The sequence below is a fragment of the Carex rostrata genome, chromosome 20 (assembly GCF_964058835.1).
Source record: "Carex rostrata chromosome 20, lpCarRost1.2, whole genome shotgun sequence".
NCBI classification, from domain to species: Eukaryota; Viridiplantae; Streptophyta; class Magnoliopsida; order Poales; family Cyperaceae; genus Carex; species Carex rostrata.
Window position 1 is genome coordinate 3,999,435 of NC_135937.1, and position 26,583 is coordinate 4,026,017.

A 26,583-nucleotide genomic window follows, 5' to 3' on the forward strand; every position below is an offset into this window, starting at 1 on the left:
TAGTCCAGTGTAAAGGTAAAAATATTTAATAATCTGCTGGATAAACATAAAAAAGAAAACACTTCCAGAATACTCTTTTATATTGCATGGTCAACCTGTATACATCTTAAATTTTTTTGCTCTTTAATTTGAAGGGGATTTGTTTATTGTCAGAGTGAATATGTTCTCAGCGTACGGCCGTACGTCTCGTATTCTTTCAATCTACTTGAAATATTATATCTTTGCAAAAAAAATTATTAGATATAAGTAATTCTATTGTATATTATTACATCACAATTAACCTAGAAAAAAATTGTTCATTATTTTTCTGTGTATATATATTATTGAGTAGAACTAGTGTGTTTTTAACTTCACTAAGTCTTCTTGTGAACTTAACTTTAAAATTTAACAGATTGATTTTAAATGACAAATTCAAACCGTTGACACTACTTTTGAATTTTCGATTTAATTTGTATAAAATCAAGTGATAAAAAAAAACTTTAAATTTTCGATTTAATTTGTATACAAAAACTTTAAATTTTCGATTTAATTTGTATAAAATCAAGTGATAAAAAAAATCAATAAATGAATGCATTAAACTTAATTAATTTGCAAACCTTCTAATTTTGACCGTTTGACTTTATACTAAATTAATTCAAAATTTTAATTTTTTTTTTCATGTAAACACATCACTCGATCATAAGGTAGATGAGTTTCAACGGTTTGGATTCGTCATTTAAAATCAATCTGATAGATTTTAGAATTGAGTTCACAAAGAAACTTAATGAACTTAATTAGGAGCACCCTAGTTCTACTCTATATTATTATATATCAATTTGTTTTCACTTTGAAAAGTTGTGGATCATGTTGACCATTCTTTCAAATCTTATATACATCATATCTAAATGCTAAAACACTATTTAAAAATAGCATGCTTTCAAGTTTGCTTTAATTTGATTCATTAATTTGAACTGCGTCCTAGCTACTTGTGCAAACTATAAGAACGTAATAATAGGATTGACGGGATTGAATTATTTGGTTAATTATGAATATGTGCACATACGAATCTATATAACTTGTTTCTATAGTATGTGCACATACGAACATATATGTCTCCAGAAAAAAAAAAAAAATTCTTTATATAAGTGGAAAAACACAGCATTAATTGCTGTTTCTATAGAAGGCCTAATTAACTATATAATATTGGTTAAATTTCTCTCATATTCTTGCACCGACATCAATATATCTAAAGAAAGAACGTCAGTACGTGTTGTGGGTATTCTTTTACCAGTTTGAATGAAAAATATGAACAATTGTGTCAACTAATATTTAAACTTACCTCGAACTTGACAAAATACAATTAGACATGCATTCATCTTTTTATGATTAAGATATTTGTAAATCTAAGAATTTTTGGACACCATCAAATATCACGAAAGCTAGCTATATATATCCGTTAATTTATCTAATCCCTCAATAAATGACAAATGAATTTTCACACAAATTTTTATAAAATATATATATAAAGGATAGAAAACATATTTACTTTTTAGTTTTCAAATTTGAATATTTTTAGTGTACATTCATCTTTATACACACACTATTTACTATATTTGAAATATGAGTAAGGTTCAAATGTCTCATTCGTGCCTCATCTTATCTCTGATTTTCAAGGTTCTAATTAACAATCTATCCGAATTGCTCAACATAATCTCCATATTAAAATGTGTTAGAGACCAAATTTTTTATGTTTTGTAAAAGATTTACTATTTTTTTAGATAGATACAAAATTAATGTTTTTGAATGGTCCAGAATTTTCTGAAAAACAGTGATTTTGTATCTACCTTTATACATACCTTGTTTGGATGGAGTGTAGAGGAAGGATGTTAAATGCACCGCTAATCACTTTAAAAACTGAAAATAAATGCGATTAAAAGTAAATAGATGAGTTTAGAGAAATTTGACATGCGGGGTGATAACGGAGTTCGGCAAAACAAAGGCCTACGTCTCCAGGGCGTCGCAACCTCTTCTAAGTGCGCCTTTCTATACCCAACGAGAAAGGATTACAACTTGTGAATCGGTGAGCCCTTACAAAGCAACGGGAAGTCACACGGCCAATTAGAGTAGAGAACGAAGTCTCAAAGTTTAGATTCTCAAGAGAAACACTCTAATCTAATCTAACTCAAGATTAGTGAAGTGGGTTTGAGGTTGTTTGAGAGATATTGAAGTTTTAAGCTCAATCAACAATGGAGGAACTTTAGCTCACAGAAAATCAATTTTTAGAAAGTTAGGGTCGGCTGTGATAGCTTGGGAAAGAAGCCCTAAGACCTATTTATAGAGACAGCACCAAAAGGTGTTTTTTGGCTTAAAACGTTACAACGTTTTAGCTCAGTTTGAATTTAGATTTTCTTTTCCTGTGAGATCGATCAAAACATTGCCAACGTTTATAAAATGTTACGTAACGATTTGCACTGTAAAAACTTGCTCAAAAACATGATTTTTGAAACTTGAAATTTAATAAACGTTACAACGTTTTCAACAAACGTTATAACGTTTTATGATATTTCCTGAGTTTTGATCAAGTCATTGGTGTTTCTTTACAGGCTAAATCGTTATAATATTTTACAAACGTTACCAACATTTGTATCATGTTGAAACAACATCAAACACACTTTACCAAGTTTAAAATATTACAGATTAAATTCTTGATAAATGTCTTCATGATTTCTTCAGTTCAAGCCAGCTACTTTGTCATTCCAATTGACTTGAATATGTAATGATCTAAAATAGAAGAAATTTTAAAATTCAAGTAATTGTATGTTTTGCAAATTAGTCAAATAGACGAAAAAAATTATTGCTACAACCAACATGATGGAAAGAAATTTTTTTTTTCATTGAATCGTGTTTGGTTGATAAAATTATGTCGGAGGTGAAGAGTACAAAAGGGAAAATGTTTAACATTTTATGTTTGTAATCACTAGAATCGATTTACCTCCCAATTTGAGGTGTAATAGATGGAAAAAAAAATTGTTGTAAATATTTTTAAAGAAAATGACACAAATACCCAACCCTATATCTTACCTATAATTATCATCAAAGTTTCTTTGTCACAAAATTACAATAGCCACCGAATTTCTAATTAACCTTCTAAATTTTATTTAACTAAACAAGAAATAAGACGGGAAGAAAATTTAAAATTATTTTTCTTCATTAATCATTCAATATGTTAATCTTCTTTTCTATTCTATTCTATTCTCTTCTATTCTTCACCTCCATCCAAACAAGGTGTTAAAAATGATTAAAAAAAAGCTCAGAAAATATAAAAATTTGTTCTTCAAGCACATTTTAATATGAAGATCATGTTGAACAGTTCGGATCGCTTGTTTGAATTTTAAAAATGAAGATAAGAATAAAATGCATGAATGAGGCATAAAATATATAAGGCATCTAATTGGACTCTACTTAAAATATTAATGAATTAAAAACTAAAATTGCAGATGTCTTTCTTCATTACTTAATTTAAATATGTTATGTATTTAACTTGATCCAAAATTTTAATGGTTTAAAAACTTTTCAAATTATTAAATATCAAATCATTTGATAGTGACAAAAAAAACTTTTTAAAAAGAAGGGCGGGTAATTTATTAGGCTCGTCTATTTCGTATAATAAATTAGAGTTGGATTTTGAGCAAACGTCTTTCGCACAGAACACAATATCTAAAACAAACTGTGTGCAGAACCAAAAAACAAACAAACTGTGTGCTAGATGTAGTCTTTGTACAATAATATAATTCTAGAATCAATGATAATCTTGGAAATAGATTCATACTCTGCTATAATACATCTAGAATATTAGAGATTCGTTAATATTTCGAGATAATTGAAAACATATTGATATTAAAACATATTTAGAAAAATCAAAATTAGGATCAGGATCAAACTCAGGACTTTCCTTCGTCCTGAAAATCAGCATCAATTATTTATTTTGGTAGCAAAAAGTTTTCCATTAAAAGGAGAGAAAGAAAAAAAAAATCTGATTATTTAAGTAATTTAAATAAGTAAAGAATCAACAAAGATATCAACAAAAATACCATACATAGTGGATATACGTTAAGAGTTACCCTAAATCAGGTTGTAAAAATTGTACGCAGAGTGGATATAACCTAGATTGTTTTTATTTGCTATTTAAAATTTTCATATGCAAACGAAATATTAGCTTACTATATACTTATATAAAGAAAAACTCAAATTTGTATTATTTTCCCATAAATAGAAAGTTATTTTAAGTTGTTTACTAAAAAAATCGCAAATTTAGTGTAGTGACACAAGCACTTGTCTTTCTTCAAAAAAACACGTGTTCAATTATCAAAATAGCATCTAAAAGATGCTGAAATGTACCAAAGCTCTTTAATAATAATAAAAAGTTGTTTACACACTGCTAATACTTATTGTGAAGATTGGAGAAAGCAATACATTTTTTTAGGAAACATAAAGTAATTATATCTGTTGAGCTCGGTCATATCTCCTCTTATTAAGCATGTAGATATTATGATTCACCTATGACTATGATTAAAAAGATAAAATTTTGTATTCAATATCAGTCCTCTAATCAAATAGTTTGCATCTTTTTATTTTATGCATATTTTTTATGGTATTTTAAGTGTAGAAATCTAAATTTGTTTAGACACATATTCGCCAATGCCTCTTTCCCCATTTTTTTAAATTTTTTTTCAAAATTCTCTTATTTGATTGTCAGATTGTCATTTTTTGATTGGTTCTGATTTCTTTCTATTTATAAATATCATTTAAGAAACTGTTTGATTGATTGATAATTGATTGGTCATGTACCTTCATTTCTTTTGAAACTATTTTAAAGCATTCATGGATGTTATTGAATAATTATTCTGTCTATTAGTTTATTTTTTTTATGAAAATATATTATTTTTTAATAGAATTTTTTTTCTAGTTAAATAATTATAGAATTAGATACTGCCTTCAATATTAATAAAATGCTAATCAAGAAACCTTGTTGATTTCCACCCAAGAAACAGCTGAATGAGTTCGGATTTCGGAACAATCCAAATGTCATTTTTGTAAAACTGTTAAAAAAATTCTTGCCTGCGTTTTCAGAAAATTAAATTAAATTAATCAAAATGTAAAGAAAATGGAGCCCTAAATCCCTAATGATTCTCTCACTCCTTGTTTACAGGTTTTTCTTTAATTGAAAAATGAAGCAACAAAAATGCAGCAGCAGCAGAAATGAATTTTGGACGATGAATACCTTTGTTTTATAATTGGGCTGAAAGCTAATGGGCTGATGCCCCTTGTGGGCCTCTTTTCCCGCCATTTAAGCCTCCCTCCCTCGATCTTCTCCTGTTTTCAACCTTCATGAAGGGATACGAAACCCAAAACCCACAAGTTATGCTGAAATGGAGCAGCAATCCAGTTCGGCGCCTCCATCGCTTCTTCTCAGCCGTTCGATGCCCACCCGGGGGAGCCGCCGCTAACGTGGAGTCCATCTCGGGCAGGAGATCCATGCTCCGGCCTCCTCCGACGGTGAAGAGGCGGAACGTGAATCCAAATTGCTGCAGCTTCATCGGGCAAATAATCGCGCCAGTGAGGGTCTACGAAAGTAACAGTGGCGTTTTTACATTTCTAAAAGTCAAGGGACCTCTCACAAATCAGACGACCTCTCCTTTCGAGTGAGTTCTGTTTTATCCTTTTTTTTTTAATACATCATTGTAGTGATACTGATATATTCATGTTTTCTAAATTATATGAAATATAGTAAGATTTATCAAATTTTAGGTGTACTGTTCCAAAATTCGAAAATAACATAACGAGTAATTACACAAATGGACCTTAAAAGTATCATTCATTTACCAGTTTATCCTAAAGGTTTTAAAGGGATCGTTTTGGTAAGAAATATATCTCTATTTTTATACTTTTGCAGAAAAATTTATTAAAGTATACTTAGAACACAAAAAATTACAAAATTTTGCCTACCCCTGAAAATATTTCTCCAAAATATGTTTCTAATTCTATTTTTTTCTCATAATTTTAAAAAAAATATACTTAATATTAAAAATAATTATAAAATTATGTCTCACCCTGCTAATTATCCTGTATACGCAACTGATCATTCGTATGCCTTTTTGGTCCTTAAAGTTTCAAAAAGTATCATTTTGGTCATTACAGTTTTTAAATTAGTACCAAATTGGTTACTTTTGACATCCATTGAAAACATTATATTTCGGGTCTAACATGATTTTCAAAGTTTCTAAGTCAGTGTTTACATTAATATAACCCCAAGATGTAGCAGTAAGCCAAATTTGATATTTCATTTTGCACGAGCACATAAGAAAGGAGAGATATGGTATTTGTAAATTTGTAAATTTAGAATAACTGTTATGTACTTGTGGGTTTTGGATGGTAAACATGAATTGGATAAGTTGGTTGCTTTATGCTATGAGAATTTGTGCTCAGATAAATAAAAACTACAGAACTTAATACTTATAAACTTGTTAAGCTGGTTGCTGCTATTGTTTAATTATTCCAACGAGTAACTTTTATGCCTCTATGGTACTGCACTTAATCCAACAAATGGAACAGGATTTGTATTTCTATGATGGGAGAGCTTGCGCGAATCTCACTTCAACATCTACAAAAGGAACAATATGTTTATATATCTGGCTATTTATGCTCTTACAAGAAGATCTATTCAAGTTGTACCCATCATGTACACTACAAGGTTTGCACCCAGATCTTTGGTTCCTTACATCAAAGTGGCATTACTGGTCTGTTAGGGTTCAAATAATTCCCATTTATGCCCTTGAAGTTCATAAAGCTAGGAATTTTGTTTAGTTTTGTTTAGTCTATCTATTTATTATCAAACATAATAGAATGGCTAAATAACTTGGAAAAACATAAATTTTTTGAAGTTGAAGCATATTTTTTTGAATGGGTCAAAATGATGTGATTCAAGCTTTCTACTACGAGGACCAAAAATTAAATCTAGACCAGTCATGTAATGTACTTACTTTCATTATGTTTTAGGTTCTCGTACAACAATTGAATTTTGTTAGAACACGTAGTCAAAATGAAGTTCCATGTAAAACTAATGACGAATTGAAGAATGAAGAAATGACACTTGCTGCCTCAACTATGAGTGAGTACATTGTTCTGGTGTCTTTCCACATTTTTTATCTATATTTCTAATAAACCTTAAAGAAAGAATGACACTATATTGTATAGTAATTGATGTTTTCTGCCTGAATTAAAGCTTAGTTAAGACTTAATTTGGGACTGTATCTCAGAAAGCTAAAAAAAGCTGGTACTACCCGTTAATGCTGATGCTTAGCGCAAATTATTTCCTTTTCAATGAGTTCAAATTTGCTAATTGTTTTCTTATTATTAAAAGACTTTGGCGTATTAAAAATTGATTGCTGTTTTCTTATTCAGATTCTGGTTCATGTGATGTAAACAAAGAAGAATGGATAAGAGATCGGCTTATACTTTGGCAACTATTTTTTGCAAATCCTTTTGAATGGCGGGACCAAAGAGCAACAAAGGGTTTCTCAAATCGCCCTGATTTCAGGCACAAGAGCACTGGTGAAGCCTTGTGGATTAAATTTGATGATCCGCCATGGGTGAAAAAGCAACTGAATTTGTACGACTCAAAAGTATCTGACATTAATCTATTTCGAAAAAAAGATGATCATGATCTTTTTGGATGGAAAATGCAAGATTTTGATCACTTATAGAAAGAAAAAAAAAATGAAGCAAATATTTGTGTTTGTTCTATTAGAGGATGAAGTAACAAATTTACTTTTCCAATATGAGAAAATGTAAGATAGCAATAGAAAAGTCATTTCTAGGAAAAATGTCCTTGCTACTTTAGGTACACAAAAATTAAAGGACACTAGTTAAATAAGGGTCAAATTGCTACAGTGATATATCATATATATAATCACACGATTCAAGTAGTTCTTGGACTTTTTTATTTGCATCAAAATTAATGAAATTGGTTTCAATTTTACTATTAACTTGCGGTGATACTGATTTGCATCTGGTTTCGCCTTTACTATTAACAAACTGAAAGGTAATTATAAGTTTAATCTAAATGATGTAGAAAAATTTAAAAACAAAAGTCAAGTTGCACAATCAGCGCACCAAATGTCTTCGTATAATTTAACTAATTGATAATCATCAGTCAGGGAGGGGGAATCAACATCTATATCTTAATGCACAGCAACATTAATTGAACAGAAAGGTCGATATCAATTTGGTTACGCATCAAAGTAAATGTGAATAAGTGCGTTACTAATCAATGAGGCAATCATGGAGCAATTTCAATAAATGAAGACACGTAAAGACTTGCCACTATTATAGTTTGTTAATCAACAAGTTGTATTTTATACTGGTTATTAAGTTATAAATGCATTTTATGTTAAAAATGTTGTTTTGTCGTCATATCAAGTTAAGTTTAATAATTGCTCTCAACCCTGTAAGGCTGGAACTAACTCGATGTCAGTCAAGTTCCTTGTCATAAAGTATGATTTAGTATCTTATAAATATTACTATATTAGGAGCAGACTCACTTCTTTAATTTCTATTTAATGAGGACTTTTAATTAAAATGAAAAATTTAATTAAATAAATTGTAAAATAAATAATAGTTAAATACGAGCACGTAGAGATTTAAACGTCCGTGCAATCGAGCCGTCAACTGTCCTAGAAATATAATAACATCCACATACAGAATAAACGACGTGTCCATCTTCAAAGTTCGCATCCTGAGTAAATATTTGTTTCGAAAAAATTTCTTCAAACAAGTTTATGATGAAGCAAAAGGTGCATAACTTGTGCCCAGATAATTGATATCGTGCATGCGAGTTGTTTTTCTTTTCTTTTTGATGAAAAGACCGTAGGGCTATAGCATTAAACTTAAAAAGTACACTAAGAATTTACGTGAGCTGTTACTTGTTACCCGTTTGCGCAAAACTGAAGCGCAACTCCCATCTCCATCTTCACTCTTCAGCAGTTAGATTTATTTCCGAAAAACAACAATAGAATTTGTATCAAGGTTATAGGCCTATCAACTCTCAAATTATGAAATAGGCTATATTATTTATAAATAATCAACATGTACTTCTCACGAAAGGCAAGAATTAAAAAAAACATTTGTCAAACCTTCTTTCAGAGGACACAAGGTCTATCATTCAAAGATGCCAAAATTTCCTTCTATCCAATATACAAAAGCTCCCTAAAGACACTCCTTGTCTAATTCTTCCAAGCTTTTAACTCCCCTAAAACTATGCGCTTTTGTAAATTTTGAACCTGCTTCCTTATAGAGGGGCAGGGTGCCACTCACCATCTGCAACATAACACCTTGTTCTTCCAAAAAAAGATAAAAACAAAAAACAAAAAGAACGGGAAAAAAACAGAAAGGAAAAAGAAAAGAGTGACTGAACTAGTCTGAGTCGGATGTCATCTCTGATGAAGGATCAAAAACACGCACCATTTTTGATAGGTGTTCTCCCATGTCATCCACCTCATCTTTCCCAAATCCCCAATCTCGAAGCACCCCAGCACCCTTTGCTCCTCTTGCCATCCCATGCCTCAAAAGGTTGTTGTATCTGGCCTCTATAAAAGGCTTTATTGCAATGCTTGACCGGAGCCGAGTTGCAATAGGGACTGACTCCACCTCAAGTGGGCCCCTTGAGGGGCCCGCCTCAGGTTGGTCAGCTAGGGTTTCACCATGCCGGCCTGTGGAGGTTGGAAAAATGGATGGAAACGAAAGTGGAATTGGAATTGGGGTAAGAGAGATTGAGAGATGCGATGATTTTGGTTTTGCTTTTAGTCCCTTGTCATACACTCTGCAAATTGAGTCTTTCACTTGAGATATTGAAGCCCGGTTGACACCTAAAAACATAACAAATTAGAAAAATGGAAGCTTGCACAAAGGGTTTTGAAATGTCACCAAGAAAGCTCTAGGACATTTGATGTTCTATAATTAATGACACATGTTACTTCCTCCAACAAGGGCAGCATAGTGGGTATATTCAAGTTTCTCAGGGGCATGGAGTAAATAGTTGGAAGATGAAACAAGTACCTGAATACAGAGCACCATTGAATACAAGTGATTCGGCCATGTATAAATCTTCAGAATCATCTCCAATTTCATGACCCAGTGAAAGAAAGCGATTTAGAACATTTCCTTGGTTGCCTTTATCTGTAGCACAAATAAAAATTAAGTTAAATTAATAAACCCACTTGTGAGTGCTTCTAATAATAAAACAGAAAAATCCTCTTCCTTTTTTTTATCTTTTTTAATTCTTTTTTTTTTCCTCTTCTATGTCTGTATTTTTTTTTCAGTTTATAGAATTTAGAAGACAATTATAAAAAAAGAAAAAATCCTATGTTACTCAGATACTGGTTTGGAACGACAGTATATGATGGACCGGCATCTATCAGATATGTATTTGCGCATGAATAACATGATTCGCATACAATACATACCAGATACACCAGCTGGTGTCTCCATAATATTTAATTACTTTTGACCGACTGATACGGTCTTTGACACGCTCCTGTTCACGCATCAGATGCAGACAAATGCGCAATAGCAGCGTCATGGACTCCCATCACTGGGTAATGGCTCTACGCTAAAATATATACGATTTGATATAGTTCCTGCTAGCATCATACCTGATAGCGGAGGAGCTGGCATAGAGATATCCAATATAGCCACCATATTCTGTCTATCTTGGCCAACCAAATTACGTACAATTTCACCAATATCCAGGCACCCCGAAGCATATGCTGTGTTAGAAATGGGGCCTCCCAGCCTAAACCGAAAAGCTGTACTCATCGAATGTATTGCAGAAGCATAAACAGCACTTGAATGGAAGTTTTTCTCATCTTTTGCACACAAAGATGATGACAAACCACCTAAAAATAATTTATAATTATTGTTTAATCTATTTGCATGTGTACTATTATATAACACTAGGATATAACAGCAATTTGGCCAAATCATTAAGATTAGTCCCCAAGTAGAGTAGAAAAAAGGGTAAACAAACCAAATATAGTGGACAACCAATACAGGTCCAGTACATATTGGGTCATAGGTGCCAGACCCGATAGTGAGGTAACTATCACCAATAGAGTATAGACCAGAATTTCACTCGATCCCAAGTCCATTTTGATAAAACAAACCATTTTAATTTTAACAAAATTATTTTCAGATTTCAAATGTTGCTCTGACCTATAAAATTACTATTCTTAGATTTTTTTTTTTATGATGACATAGATTTCATTGCAAATTCAGAGCTGAATAGTCAAATTGTCTTGGAACTATTTTGAGGTTGTGTACGTGCTCTTGAACAGTCATTGTTGTAACAATTATGAAAAATGCGGATATAACACAGTAAATGTAAGCATACCAAGAGATGGCAACCCAACTGGTACAACGAGACTAGAATAGGTCGACAGCTTAGAAAGAGAAACCGCATCATGCAAAGATCTTGCGATTGATTTTCTTTGGTTTGAGGCATATGTATAAGAAAATGTATCTCTGACAGTGTACAGTAATACAGGTATGTTTGTGTAGTCATCAGCTATGTTTTCTAAGAATTCAGAAGCCACACTAGAGAAACCACCTGAGTCATCAACCACACATTGAATGCCCTGTTAGAACAAAAAAAGTTTTTTAGTAACTAAATTGTTGGTAATAAAAACAAATTATATCGATCATTGTCTAATGTTGAAGTAGAAGAATAGATTAACCGGTTACAATAAAACTTACTAAATAATAAAGAATGTGATATTAAAAAGAAAGAAGATAGCCTTTCTTATATAGTTATTTTCCCTTTTGCAGCTATAAATCCAAATCCAAAATAAACTCAGCACCAAGGTCTCCCTCCCTCTGTGTCATAATTAGGGGTGTAAGCGGAGCGGATAATGCTAAATACCAAATCCATATCCACATTTCAGTGAGCGGACATGGATACGGATAGTAAACGTATGTCAAAATGTAAAATCAAATCCACTTTAAACGTACGGAGCGAATAATCCATGAATACGGATTCGAATACAGATAACGAATAATTGTCGGATAATTGAGTCATATGAACTTTAATATACAAATATTAATTAAGAAAAAAAAAACAGAAAAAAAAAGTAAAATGGAAAAGAAAGCAGTTTATATATTCGATCAACATTAATCGGTAATAAATTTGACTTGATTTACTTAATTATCTCATGGAATAAATAAATAAAAAATAAGAAGAACATAATAATTGCAAAGCATTCGGTGTACTAGATCCCAAGGAATAGCTTAAGATTTCAGCTCTGAAGGAAGAGAAGCTCCGGACTCCGGTGATCTAACTTAGTCCCACTGTGGGAATCAAAATGAAGTTGAGCCCTTTATATAATATCCCGCTTAAATTGAAAGCAAATGAAATGAAGGAAACCTGATATAACTGGTAATAACTGGATCGGATTTCGAAGCACACCCACGTGATTCCACTTCATTCAGTATCAAATTTCGGATCCGGATATATACGGATATCCACTCCATTTATACCCTCAAGTAATTACCGTATCCATATCCGGGTTATTTCTGCATATGCAAGTAAATATCCAGATCCTTATCCGGGATTATCCGAATCCATTTAATCCGGATTTGGATTATAAGTGGATTCGGGGCGGATATCGGTCAAATAATCCGGATCTGTTTACACCCCTACTCATAATAGATTGCTAAAAAAGTATATAAACAAAAATAGAAATAACCTGCACATGATCACATTCTTCCACAAAGAACCTAAGTCTGTCATTCAACTCCTCCATATGCAACCCGCCTGAGAGAACTTCCTTACCGGCACCGAAATTCTCGAAATTTTGAAAATCAGTCCATGTCCCCTTCAACTCGTACAGGCTCTTATGGTGAAACTGGACTTTGCTAAAATCAGACCAAAATTTAACATCTCTTTCCAAACACTCTACTCGATCCTTATCTTCAATATGTGAATCCTCTTCACCTTCTTCAGATAAGCTCTTGAGAAATAGATTTTTCTCATGACGCTTTTCTTCTGATTTAGTTACACCGCCTTTCCTGATTAACATAGAATAATTTTGCCACAAAATAATTCAGAAGGGAGAGCAATGTTTTATTGTTTTAATAACAATCTTTATACTGTATGAATATCTTGCTGTACAAAATCAGAAAGTTCTTTTAAGAAACTCTGGCTTGATTAGTTTAGGGCTGTGTATATTAAAAAAATTAAGATATTTACCATGCCAGTATATCAGATCTTTCAGAGCAAGAACTGTCACCATATAAAGAGCCAGAAGAACTTAAAGTGCCAAGAGATCCTAAAAAGATAAGAGGTTCTTAAAAAAAACATAAAGGAAGGGGAACAAAAAAAGGATTAAAGAGCAATGATTAAGTACCTTGGGAACCGATGGATATTAACCTAGGGCAGTAGGTGTAGGTACCCTGCAAAACACTTTCAAAATATTAGTTAACTAACAGAAGTAATCACCATTTTTTTACACTTCAGGTATTAAGTCGACATTGAGATTAATTCAATTTATTTTTATACATTATTTTCAGATATTTTTATACTCTTAAACATAGAATTGGAAATTTTTTATACCTGATGAGTCTGACCAGTACGGTAAAGTACATCCATATCCATGCAATTATTCTTGAAAATTGCATCTGCACTATCATCTTCGGCAAGACCAAGCAACTCATCCTACAATGTCAATTTATTCAAAGCAACTAATTTATGTTAGCAGTTCGAGGGATAAAACTGGACAAAATGTCTTCCATCCTAGCTACAGTATGATTCACCTTATGTAACACCTACTGATGACAACAAGACTACACAGGGAACCATATAAAATGGGTGAAGTAGTTGAAAAATAGAAAGATCATCAAGACAAATTACAACCGTAAATTGTGTTACAACTCGTATCTTTTGAAACATTCTTACCCAAGGTATTCTGAATAAACGTTTAAAACTAAAATAGCTTGAAAGCCTTAAAAATATAGGAAGGAAAAGGTCAGATTATTTGAAATGTCAGAAAATTGACCTGAAAATTCCAGAAATGGGAGCCGACATAATTTGCAAAGTCTCCAACTTGAATTGTCACTATCTCCTTCATTTTATCCAGTCAATTGGCTCTTTATTTCTCTGACGATACTTACAGAAAGTTACAAAAGCGTCAATAATTAGTATGCATCTGTCGACCTCTTTAAAAAGATCCTAAAATCTTTTCAGTAATTTACAGTGTGCACTCTTCAAATAAAAACTTCAATATAATCCTGGCAAAGCTTCCGATTCCCTAATACACCCCTGCACTCATTTTCTATTACACACAAGTAAACAGCAAAACAGTATGCATTACTATGTCAGTCTTACTGTTCTGACGAACATTATCTATGATTCTGATTAGCTGATTTGATCAACTGATATCTATAACTAAAATGAGATGATGTTCACAACTAACAATTAATATTTAACTATCTAAGGTGCGTAAATGAGAGAGCAAGGGGATAGTACCTAGAATTAATAGGATTGTCTTGAGAGAGACAAGCTTGATATGGACCTTTGGCAAGGTAGCCGACTCCTACCGCCGAAACCACTCCTTAATCTTAGTCAGTATCAACGATGGCAAGTGGTATCACAGTCCGAGAGCGAGGACGGAAAGACCTTTTCTCCTTTTAACGGCAGCACACAGAGGAGGAGAGGAAGTGCCGAAGTGGAGAGCAAGAGGCAGGAGAGGAGGACTGGGCGACAATAGCAGACAGTGTAGGCCGGTACGATCCATAACGGGCCGAGTGGGCCTCTCAATTTCATCCTGGACGGCGGACCTCTTCTGGGCTGCACATCTTCCATCGGCCCATGGTCGTTACGTTCCTCTCCGGCTGTGTTAGCACAGCCAAACGGGTATTAAAAAGTTAGAATAGGGCTGCTAATGAGTCGAGCCGGCTTGCGAATCAATGAGTTGAGCGGCTCAATATTTCATAACGAATTGGACTCGAAACTGAAAAAAGCCCAAACTCGACTCGGCTCGCTTTTGGAAGAAAAAAGCTTGGCTCGGCTCAACTCACGTAAAACACTTTGCTCGACTCACGTAAACACTCGGCTCGCAAGCCAGCTCATATTCTTACTTATTTTCCTAGGTTTATTTTTATGTTGTTGCCTTTTGTTATTTTTTCCTAAATCAATCAAAACACACTTGCCTAGTTGTCTCCAAATTTCGTAACAATTCCATAAAGAGTGGTATTCACAAAAACTGCATCGATTTCACTCTGTCACATATTAATTGTCAGCTAAAATCTAAACTCAGTCTTTTAAAGATTGTTTTTTGCAGATGTCACCAATAAAGAGCTGATTTTTCCACCGTTTTCATATTTTTTTCACCGATTTCAAATTTTTTCAAATTCCAAATTTCAATTTTTTCAAATTTCAAGTTTCAAATTTCAAATTTTTCTAAATTTCAATTTTTTTTTCAAATTTTCATTTTGTTTCTATTTTGGGTTTTAACTTTGAGTACAGTAATTAAAGAGTCTTGATAGTGGCAGCCGAAATAAATTAACAGGTCCGTAAAATAAAAGAGGTACACATATTGAAAAAGGTAGTGTACCAGACAGAGAACTAATTAATACGCTTATATATAGGTAGTAGGTACAAGGCATGTTGCACCTGATGGTCTTTAATCTTGCTTGTCAAGCTTTCTGCTACATCTGTTATATGTATTAATGTATAGTTTATCTTCTTCTAAAGTCATTCATAATATTTCAATTTATTATAAAAATATGAGCCAGCTTGCGAGTAGGCTCGCGAGCTTCTGTTATATGTATAGTTTATCTTCTTCTAAATTCAATTATAATATTTCATTAGTATTGTAAAAATATGAGCCGGCTCGTGAGCCGAGCCGAGCCGAGTCGAGCCGAGCTTTTTTTTTTTTAAAAACAAGCCGAGTTAGAGCCGAATCATTTTCCTTCTCTCATTGAGCCAAGCCGAGCCAAGCCGAGTTTAAGCCGAACCTTAATCATTAGCAACCCTAAGTTAGAAGAGTAATCTACAGTAGCTTACGAAAGGCCGTTAGTCTCTGAAAATATGGGCCTTTCCTGAGAACTAGAAGAGCCCAGGCGTTTCCACTAGTCCTCTCCTCACCGATTTTTTTTTATTATAAATAGCATTAAAAAAAATTAAACGTATGGCATTGATTCGGAAATATGTTCAAAACTAGCACGAACAGATGATTCATACAGGTTAGGATAAACCGTACCGGCCCAATTTATAAGGATGAATCTGGTTTTTATTTTGTACCAGGTCGTAATGGATTTTTATATGAGGATGGACTCAATTATACTATTTTATGTGGCACATCTTGACACCAGAAGTTTACAAGTTATTTCTACGATTTTAAAGTCAAAACAGTCAATCCGAACCATTCAAAATAATTTTCATATTAAAATGTGCTTGGAGACCAAATTTTATCATTTTTTGAAGAAGTTTTTTAGTATTTATTAAGATGTGTACATAATTGTTATTTTCAGATAATTCCGGACCATTGAAAAACAACAATTTAAAAAAAATCTAAATAAATAATAAACAATTTCCAAAAGAATGTAAAATTTGGTCTCTAAGCACATTTTAATATGGAGATTAGAGGTGCTATCGGGTCGGGTAGGGTCTGGATACAATTATATTTGGACCCATACCCTAAAAGTGTTCGGGTCCAAATTTCGATCTATATACTTATTTGTTTCAAATAGGGTTGGGTCCGGATCCGGATACCTATCTACCCGTATATATTTCGGGTCCAATCTTTCAGTTCTGGGTAGATAGATATCCATAACTTGTTTGTAGATTATCGGGTCTGGTTCGGATACGGAGCAGGTATATGTCACAAAAAAAAACAGGAGGATTGAGAGAAAATAAAAATATTGAAGAAGAGATATAATTTTTAGAAAGTAAAATATTGGAGATGATAATTTCTTTTTCTATGGTTCAAAAAATTTATGAATGAAAAACTAATAATTTGTAGAAAGGATATAGCAACGAGAGCAATAAATTTTCATTATTATGCAGAGGATATTAAGGCAAATATTGAAGGATGTATTCATAGCAATAAATTTTATTTAAAAAATTAATGCGGCTGTTACGGAAGGAATAAATTTGACATCCATCTGTGTGTATAAACATAGCGAATATGTGACTGTATTATATTTTCTCACATTCAAGTTGTGAAAAGTAGTAATGGGCTCACCCCGGCTTATGCAAAAATTAATATGCAAAGTTGTATTTTTATATATTAATAGTTATTAATATATGTTTTATCGGGTATTTATACGGGTATCGGGTCGGGTTCAGTTATGGGTCGGATAATTAAATGAAACCCATATCCTACCCATTAGAGTATCGGTTCTGGTTCAGATCCGGATCGGATATTAAATTATTAATTTTGTAACCGCACCCATAATTTAACCGGTTATATTTTTTAAACCATACCCTATCAAAATTAATCGGATCCAGATCGGTTCCAGGTCGGATCCGGTTCGGTTTCGGATCAGATCTAGGTAAACGGGTAAAAGTAGCACCTCTAATGGAGATCATGTTGAATGATTCGGATCGATTGTTTTGATTTTAAAATCATAAAAATGACTTATAAGCATATGGTGTCAAAATGTGTCACTATAAATAATGTAATTGGATCCCTCCTCTTTTTAAATTTACATGAAATTATATTAAGATTAGACAATTGTTTTGGGTATGCTAACTATCACACACGAAATTATTTGTGAATAATATTAGTATGTTAAACATTGGCACACTAATTAATATGCTAAATCAAGATAAAAATTAAATAAATTAAAATTTTGTTTTTCAAATCCCATATTAATTCGTTGACAACTAATGTTCAAAACTATACCGATTCAGGAAATTCAAATTAAGGTAATTAATTTCAGTCTAATTTTTTACGAATGCGAATGGTCTTATAATTGCTCAGATTGTTGACCACATCAGCACTAATAATAAAAACAAATACAGAAACATGTATCCTCCTCAACTTCATGTACCTACCTTTAGTTCTTCAAATTCATATTCCAATTGACCTTAAAATGCTGGATTTTGTACAAAACTACTTGGAAAAACTATTATACTAATACGATATTAATTTTGAGATCTTCAAATTAATGTTCCTTTAGACCTTAGAATTTACACACGATCTTTCCATATACAACTTATTTCGAATGATAATTAACTTATCTTTCCATTCATTTTAATAAAAAAAAAATGGTAACACAATAAAACAGAATGAAAAGTAGATAGCACAAATACGGTACAAGGGTATGTTCTGTGTTGGAAATGAACGTCACAAGGAGGGAAAGGGGTCAAGGATATTGGCACAGTTACTTTAGTTTCCTTCCAATTTGACGGGTTCAAATTTAATATTATGTTCGTTTTATTCTTTTTTTCTTCCTGTTATTTTCCTCCCCCAACTTGAGAGCAGACACTAACAGAGAATCCAAGTATATTGAATACAAAAATATCCATCAATTTCAATAAAAAAAAATCCATCACTAAACACAGTATAAAGTACACATTTCAAAATTAATTTGTCGGGCTAAAGAAAAATATTTGTAGGTGATGTCTAGTCTAGAACATAATAATTGCGTTAATATCTTTCCCCAAAAAGAAAAAATCAAACAGATCCAGCTAAATAATCAAATCAAAGTTCAATTCTCTCCAACCACGTAGACCTTATAACAAGAAAGGAAGAATCAGTACAAATCCTTGTCAGATTTTAGAAAGATAATTAACACCCAGACTAAATCGAGCAGTGTTGTCAGAATCAGTGGATCTTATCCGCATAGATCTGATCTGTACATGCCAACAACATAATACACTTTCTTGCGTCTTCTCTGCACCTTTTGCTTGGATGAAGGGATGCGATAGAAAAGCCACATTATCTGCTAGTCAAGTGGGAGAAATCGTCCACTCTAATTAATTACATCTCACTTATAATTCAATTTTTTTAAGATAAAGTGTTCATTGAATCATTGTTTATGTAGATGTTTTTTTATTATTTTCAAACTTTCCCCGTGAAAACCATCTATGGTTTTAAATTAGACTAGCACAGATAAGCTGATTAATTCCATTTTGGTGAATGTGTTAATTGTTGTATTTAATTTTATGCACAGAACCGTATTGCATATATAAACCATAAATTGCCATGATCCTCTAGTGAACCCTAATATGAAATTTAAAATTACCTTGATCCATAGTCATGATCTTCTAGAAATGCACAATCACCGTTGATCACCGGAAGCCCTTAGAATTCCAAATAATCCCTCTCAAGTCCGATGGAGAGAGCGAGAGAGGCGGCAGTGGCAACACTCCGTTCTTCACAAGGAGAGATATCCGAATCACAAGTTCTTTACCGAAAATCCCCTTCTCAATCACAAGATATCAATCTCTATTTTCTTATTGTTTTTAGTAGAGAGAGATTAGAGAGAGAGACAGATCCGTATTATCAAAAAAAGATACAGACTCATGTTTTATTAAAAGGACTCAAAATTCACTTTGATTAAAAGCCGTATATATATCAGGATATATGCGCCTTTTGTTTTATTAATCAAATTAATAGATGCCGAAATTTGATTAATAAACCTTTTCATTTAATCAAATGAATAGGTGCCTTTCTTTAATTAATTAATTAATTAATCTTGTTTTTCTTATTGAATCTTTAGCGGATCTGAATTCAAAACTTGCCTTATTGGATATCTCCTTATTAACAGAACATTATCATATTTGATTGTGTTCCCCAGGGACCAATAGCATAATTGTATTATTATCAAACTTTATATAATTTAGACCATCACTAAATCATAAAGTTATTAATACGCATTCTACACATTAAAGGCCCCACTTCTCATTACACATATTGAACCCGATAAATAATACTTAATTTGATCACTTCATAACGGGTCTAATTTTGACAGTCTATTATTCAATATATATTTATATTACATATAAGCCCACATATGTTGTAATTAATTGAAATTAATTCCAACAATCTCCCACTTGGGCTATATGTATATCCGAATAATATATATTGATAAAACCGAATTGAGTACTCAAACTGTGCTGTCATAGCCTTTTGTGTCATCAACCAATTCCGTCCATCAATCATATTCACAAGGACTTAAGCAGTATTTGTCTCATCAATCGAAACTAAACCAACATAAATCACAGTGTAAACATAACCGAATGACATGAATCATGAAGGGGATGTGTAGTTTGGAAATTACATGCAATGTGATCCACATGCCTATCTCCAATTTGGTCACTTTATCTTAATTTGACTTTGAGGTCAATCATAAATTCAGAGTGCATAATAAACTGAATAACTGAAAGCTGAATAACTGAAGTCTGAATAACTGCATGATACATACAAATTACAGAATATCATATAAAAGTTAACTGCATGATATCTGAAAAAGTATATCATATAAAACATGATACATAAAATACAAACTCCCACTAAATTTGACAATCCTCTTTAACATAGATACCCATGTGAGCGACATGCTCGTGAAACTGTTTGGGTACCAGTCCCTTAGTTAGTGGATCTGCCAGCATGGAAGTTGTACCAATATGCTCAATACTTATAAGTCCACTATGAACTCTTTTCTTATTCGGCTCCGATCCGGTAACCGGTTTCTTATCCATATTGGGCTTCTTCTGCGAACTTGTAGTTGCAGTATCTGAATTGACCTTATGTTTCTGTTTTCCTTAGCAACAAGTCGAGCTTTATATCTTTCCACATTACCTTCTAAATTCCTTTTGGTCTTAAATATCCATTTGCAACCAACAGGGTTCACACCTTCAGGTAATGGGACGATATCCCAGACTTTGTTGTCATACATTGACTTCATTTCCTCATTCATGGCCTCGATCCATTTATGAGAATTGACACTTTCCAAAGCCTGACGGAGACTGAGAGGGTCATCCTCCATCATGCCAATGTCGAATTCATGTTCTTGAAGAAATGCAACATAATCCTTAGATATTGCACTTCTTCTCTCTCTGGTGGACCGTCTTAAAGGCACTATTTCTTGAAGTTCTTGAGGTGGTATAGGTTCCTCTTTAACATCAACATTGTCTTGAACCGAATTCTCTTCCATTTCTGGAGGTTCATTCACAGTACGATCCTGAACCAATGAGTCTCCAGATATTCTTATTACAATCGGTACCGTTGTTGGCACCTCTTGTATATGAGAATCATGTTTTCCTTCAAAGACAATTTGATTTGTATTTCCCCTTTGAACCATAACATCCTCAGAGAACTTAACTGTATTTGTCTCGAAAATTGTTCTGTTAGTGGAATCAGAAACTGGTCCCCTAAAACTTTTAGGAATGGTCTTTTGCATGACCCGGAGACACAAGCAATTTGACCTTCATCCACCGTGCATGTGCAGTTTGTTCCTTTTTCAAAACTAGTCGCAACAGGCATAGTAGGTTTGGCCTCCTGCAATGTTGTGTCCAGGTCAAGGCACCTAAGGATAATCTCAAGATTATCTTTCCAATCCTTGTATTAGAACCCGTCAGCATCAGAATGCTATTGATGCCGGCTGTAAGATCAGTAATTTTTGTTTTAAAATATTCACAAAGAATGAATCAAATAACCGAATAGTAATAAAAAATCAAAATAAGGCATATTCCATCAACTAAGTATCCTCGAATAATAAGTGCTCTTTGGAGTCAATTATTATTCTAAGATAAATAGGTGTAGTAATCGAATATAACAGTTTATTTGATGTCAATTAGTCAACCTTCCTTTGGGCCGATTAACTAATTACATCTAAAACTTAATAACTATTACCTATTCATTACCACAAGAATATCCATACAACTCTTAATTATTGTCTTTCCTTTGGGCCAGTCCAATAACCAAGCATCATATGTATATTTATTGTGTATAAATTGGAAAATGATTAACGCCAGTATGAGAGCTTATTTTGGCAAGATGATACCTTTATTAATCATTTTCCAAAATATATCTTAATCTGAAGCCTTCGATTTAATATTATCTGAAGAAAATTTATCAAAATTTGACTTAACCGAATTATTACTCTGTTCTGGTCCGGTCGGTATACTGTCTAATGGAAATACCAAAATTCATTAGACCTTTAATCTGACCGAAACTATACATATCTGATCTGGACAAAAAATAATTGATTGGCCAAAATTTATTTTGCAGCGGAATACATATACGAAAATTAATAATGGCTAACCTTATAATCCAAACTTTGATAACAGTTCAAAACAATGGATAGCACCATTATTAAATCATTTGACCCTGAATTAATTTCTGAAACAGAGTAACGCGAGTAACGCGAAACCAAAATCTTGAAAAAACAGAGTTACGTCTCTGACTTGATCCGAAATCACAAATATTTTAATTGGCTGTACAAATTAATTTGCAATCAACATTTTCGGTCAAAACAGATTAACGAAAACCAAAAATTTTGAGATAAATAATTTCCGAAAATTCCAAATAAATCAATTTCTGAAATCTTAACAAAAATCTGTTTGTGCAGAAAATGATCGGTTCAACTAGAGTAGGCTCTGATACCACTTGTTGTATTAAATTTTATGCAGAGAACCGTATTGCATATATAAACCATAAATTGTTATGATCCTCTAGTGAACCCTAATATGAAATTTAAAGTTACCTTGATCCATAGCCATGATCTTCCAGAGATGCACAATCACCGTTGATCACCGGAAGCCCTTAGAATTCCAAATAATCCCTCTCAAGTCCGATGGAGAGAGCGAGAGAGGCGGCAGTGGCAACACTCCGTTCTTCACAAGGAGAGATATCTGAATCACAAATTCTTTACCGAAAATTCCCTTCTCAATCACAAGATATCAATCTCTATTTTCTTAGTAGAGAGAGATTAGAGAGAGAGACAGATCCGTATTATCAAAAAAGATACAGACTCATGTTTTATTAAAAGGACTCAAAATTCACTTTGATTAAAAGCCGTATATATATCAGGATATATGCGCCTTTTGTTTTATTAATCAAATTAATAGATGCCGAAATTTGATTAATAAACCTTTTCATTTAATCAAATGAATAGGTGCCTTTCTTTAATTAATTAATTAATTAATCTTGTTTTTCTTATTGGATCCTTAGCGGATCTGAATTCAGAACTTGCCTTATTGGATATTTCCTTATTAACAGAACATTGCCATATTTGATTGTGTTCCTTAGGGACCAATAACATAATTGTATTATTATCAAACTTTATATAATTTAGACCATCACTAAATCATAAAGTTATTAATACGCATTCTACACATTAAAGGCCCCACTTCTCATTACACATATTGAACCCGATAAATAATACTTAATTTGATCACTTCATAACGGGTCTAATTTTGACAGTCTATTATTCAATATATATTTATATTACATATAAGCCCACATATGTTGTAATTAATTGAAATTAATTCCAACATTAATTTGTGGTTAGATGGGAGCTTGTTAGGTTTTATGCAAGGTCAAAATCAAACAGTACCGAGGAGATCTTAATCGATTTGATTCTTCTTGTTTAATTGGACTAATCTCTCTTAGCCACGTTGACAGAGATGTGCATGTGTTCTTTTGTTGAATTGACCTAATAAGAGTGCTTTTAAATTTTGATAAGAAGAGAGTTGATAATTCACACACAAAAAAAAAATACAAAAGGTAAAGCTAAACTTTTTACTCAACAGAATCCGAACCTCAATCAATAAATTCCTACAACCTCCTCACAAGAAACATTTGGATAAAAATCTGAACCAAAAAATGGGGCAAAAAATTCAGCAGCCTAAATCCTCAGTTCATCTCTCCCTTAATAGAACTAGGACAAATTATTATTCTAACCCCATATCTGGGTTCTTCATTGTGTTGTGCAAAACCCTATTTAGTCTCTCTCTCTCTAATATAATTATATATACACCAAAACGTTGAAACAATTAACATTAAACTGATCACAACAGATTTCTACAATTTCCAGCCATAACTCTCAGATCTTTCATCTTCTTCATCACAGCTCTCTCCAGTACCTCCAGTAGCAATGGCCAACTGGAGAGGTCCAGTGGGCGACCCTGATTGGGAGGTGCTCTGTTGTGAGGTGGTGCTTTGTTGGTCTTTGCAAGAGGCATTATTAGTTGGCGTTCTTCTTGTATGCAGCCTATATTTCTGAAATAGTACCAAGAAAAGAATAAATAAATATTTACAAATTATTATCCTTGCAAAAGAGAACATTTCACATGCCCCTTCAAATTTTCCACATATAAGTTCTCATTACATATTGACCAAAATATCACTCAACCCTAATTATTTAGTGAGCAGAAATCAGGAGCATGCATGTTTTAAAGAAAAAGATAGTTCATACCAGGATGCAAATTTATAAAAAAATTAATTGTTCAAAGTTAGTTCATACCTGTAAATGGCTTTTCACTTCGTCATTTGTTAGCCCATCTACTTTCATCAGCTCTCTGATTTGCTTTGGAGTAGCCACTGAAAATTTATCAAGTAAAAAAGTTAGACAAAGGTCCCTGATCTGATTCTGGCACTGGAAAATGACCTGATAATATGGTACAAATTTTAAAGTCACATTCTTTGATTTTTAATGAAACAAAGGCAAGATGAACTGATCTTGTCTACGCTCATGAATTTTGTGTTATATTATATGTTAGATATTATCTTGAACTTTTGTCTACTGATAATATAACATATTACCAAGGATATAAGGGACAATTGGATCAATTTTGGCTCACAAACTGTGATCAAGTTTTCAAATTAGGAAAAAGATATTATCATCTCAATTTAGAGGACACTCAATCAAAGCGCTTATGACCTCACTGATTCCCTTCCATTTATGTGAACAAATCAAAATTCTACCAAAATGAAAGACTTCCAATTTTAAATTTCTCTGACCTTGGGCGCCGCCCAGCTGCTGTAAGGAAGAAACGAACCGCCTGTGCAACTCAGGTGACCAGCACCGCCTCGTCTTTCTCTGTTGTGACTGGGACTGAGATTGAATGGATATTTGAGTTGCACCTGAAGAGGAGTTCTCTGTAACTCCAGTTACACCCTTGTAAGATAACAAGGTGAGATCAGGCACGGTCACATCCACCGTCTCCTCCTTCCTCGGAAGGCCTTTGAACGGCATGAACCCGCATGAAGTACTCTGAATAGTGAATACAAAAAAATATTAGTAAATACAAAAAAAATCATGGGGCTTTATGTAAATTTTTTCCTTTCTAAGATGATACCTTTGTTGATAATCTGCTTTGAGGTTTCTCAGTTCTATTTTCTTCGCTGTGGCTCCATAACTGAGCAGAGCTCATCCAACTCTTCTTATCTTTTGAGTCGTCTTCCACTTTCCCCCCTATATTTTCTTCAAATCTACTTTTTACGGGGATGAACTCCTCAAAGACGCTACCTTTCTGACATCTGTTGAGTTCCTCCTTCAACACACTAATAACTGCAAAACATTTCGAAACAAAACTCATATAAATAAAACTTGAAATTTCCACCAAATATTACTTGAAAAGCACCAAAGAATTGAGAATTACTGTCGCTTAGGAGATGCATGCTTAGCGGAAGCTCCCTCTTGAAAACTTCTATCTTTCTTCTCTCGACCTCCAAATCTCTGATAAAACCCTCGAGTTTTGTCGTTTTCCCACCTAGTTCTCCGACCTCCATTGTCTCCTTCAAGAACCCATTAATGGTTTTCGAAGCGTAGGGCTTCAGATTGAACCCCATATCCAGCAGGCCAGATCCCATTTCCTTCAACATTTTTCTATAAAATGTTCTCCAATTCTTACGCCTTCTGACTTGAGGTGCAATGTAAGGGAGTAGAATAAGACGAGAGAATATACAAGGTAGATGGTATCTTTTCCATTTATATAGCTGAGTAGGAAGAAAGATCGCGATCCGATCGGACCGGTGTTGGTTTGGCTGGACCGTGGTTTTTAGGGATATAATGGTAAATTCCGTTAGGAAGTGGGTTTTATCGTGACAACTCACGCAAGGGCGAGTCGTCGCGTAAAAGAGAAACTCCTTGATGGGTTTCTTGATTTACTATATTACTCTCTCAAATATATATATGCAGCGGGTTTAAATACGGGTTTGTACAACACGTTACATAAATAGTTATAGAAATAAAAGCGTAGGGAATTTATACTTTTATCGGTAGCTAAAGATCGGCGACGCGTAAGAACTACCGCGGTGACTCGATTCGGATAGATCTTTTCTGTTTTGATCCTCCTAGATTGCTATTCCTATATTGGAGCTCTTACTCAATTTGTTCTTGAAGAGACAAAATTTACTTATACACCCTTAAAAGTTTCAATATATTTTTTAAGATCCAGTAAGACTTGGTTCGATGTGAACTGCCACTTGGCCAGTATCAACCTCCTCTTTACATCTCAACAGTATCCAAATCCACAATTTAAAATTCAAGATGATCCATCAATTCGAAACAATATGAACCTCAGATGATCTGAAATCC

At 33.2% G+C, this 26,583-nt stretch overlaps 3 protein-coding genes across 6 annotated transcripts; 1 reads left to right on the forward strand and 2 right to left on the reverse strand.

Annotated features, from left to right (window-relative positions):
• The first annotated feature begins 5,355 nt into the window (after positions 1 to 5,355).
• LOC144572390 (protein OSB1, mitochondrial-like) lies at positions 5,356 to 7,890 on the forward strand. Its single transcript, XM_078321948.1, has 4 exons — positions 5,356 to 5,681; positions 6,592 to 6,730; positions 7,036 to 7,147; positions 7,441 to 7,890. Exons 1-4 carry the CDS (start codon positions 5,368 to 5,370, stop codon positions 7,740 to 7,742), a joined length of 867 nt encoding a protein of 288 aa, XP_078178074.1. The 5' UTR covers positions 5,356 to 5,367; the 3' UTR covers positions 7,743 to 7,890.
• Positions 7,891 to 9,301: 1,411 nt separating this feature from the next.
• Positions 9,302 to 14,762, reverse strand: LOC144572213 (plasma membrane, autoregulation-binding site, misato segment II, myosin-like, tubulin/FtsZ protein). 4 transcript variants are annotated; one of them, XM_078321680.1, is made up of 10 exons: positions 14,555 to 14,762; positions 14,085 to 14,185; positions 13,643 to 13,744; positions 13,437 to 13,482; positions 13,280 to 13,358; positions 12,777 to 13,098; positions 11,426 to 11,669; positions 10,689 to 10,931; positions 10,093 to 10,212; positions 9,302 to 9,902 (listed from the first exon to the last, which is right to left on the reverse strand). In XM_078321680.1, the coding sequence occupies exons 2-10, from the start codon at positions 14,154 to 14,156 to the stop codon at positions 9,451 to 9,453; spliced, it is 1,680 nt and encodes a 559-aa protein (XP_078177806.1). In that variant the 5' UTR covers positions 14,157 to 14,185; positions 14,555 to 14,762; the 3' UTR covers positions 9,302 to 9,450. The 4 variants fall into 4 exon arrangements, with proteins under 4 accessions (XP_078177806.1, XP_078177808.1, XP_078177804.1 ...); XM_078321682.1 differs by having other exon boundaries at positions 10,093 to 10,206; positions 14,555 to 14,742; XM_078321678.1 differs by having other exon boundaries at positions 14,085 to 14,194; positions 14,555 to 14,728.
• Positions 14,763 to 23,756: 8,994 nt separating this feature from the next.
• Positions 23,757 to 26,039, reverse strand: LOC144572214 (Homeodomain-like superfamily protein). The gene is made up of 5 exons (XM_078321683.1): positions 25,646 to 26,039; positions 25,343 to 25,554; positions 25,005 to 25,257; positions 24,508 to 24,584; positions 23,757 to 24,263 (listed from the first exon to the last, which is right to left on the reverse strand). Exons 1-5 carry the CDS (start codon positions 25,866 to 25,868, stop codon positions 24,066 to 24,068), a joined length of 963 nt encoding a protein of 320 aa, XP_078177809.1. The 5' UTR covers positions 25,869 to 26,039; the 3' UTR covers positions 23,757 to 24,065.
• Between the last annotated feature and the right edge of the window lie 544 nt (positions 26,040 to 26,583).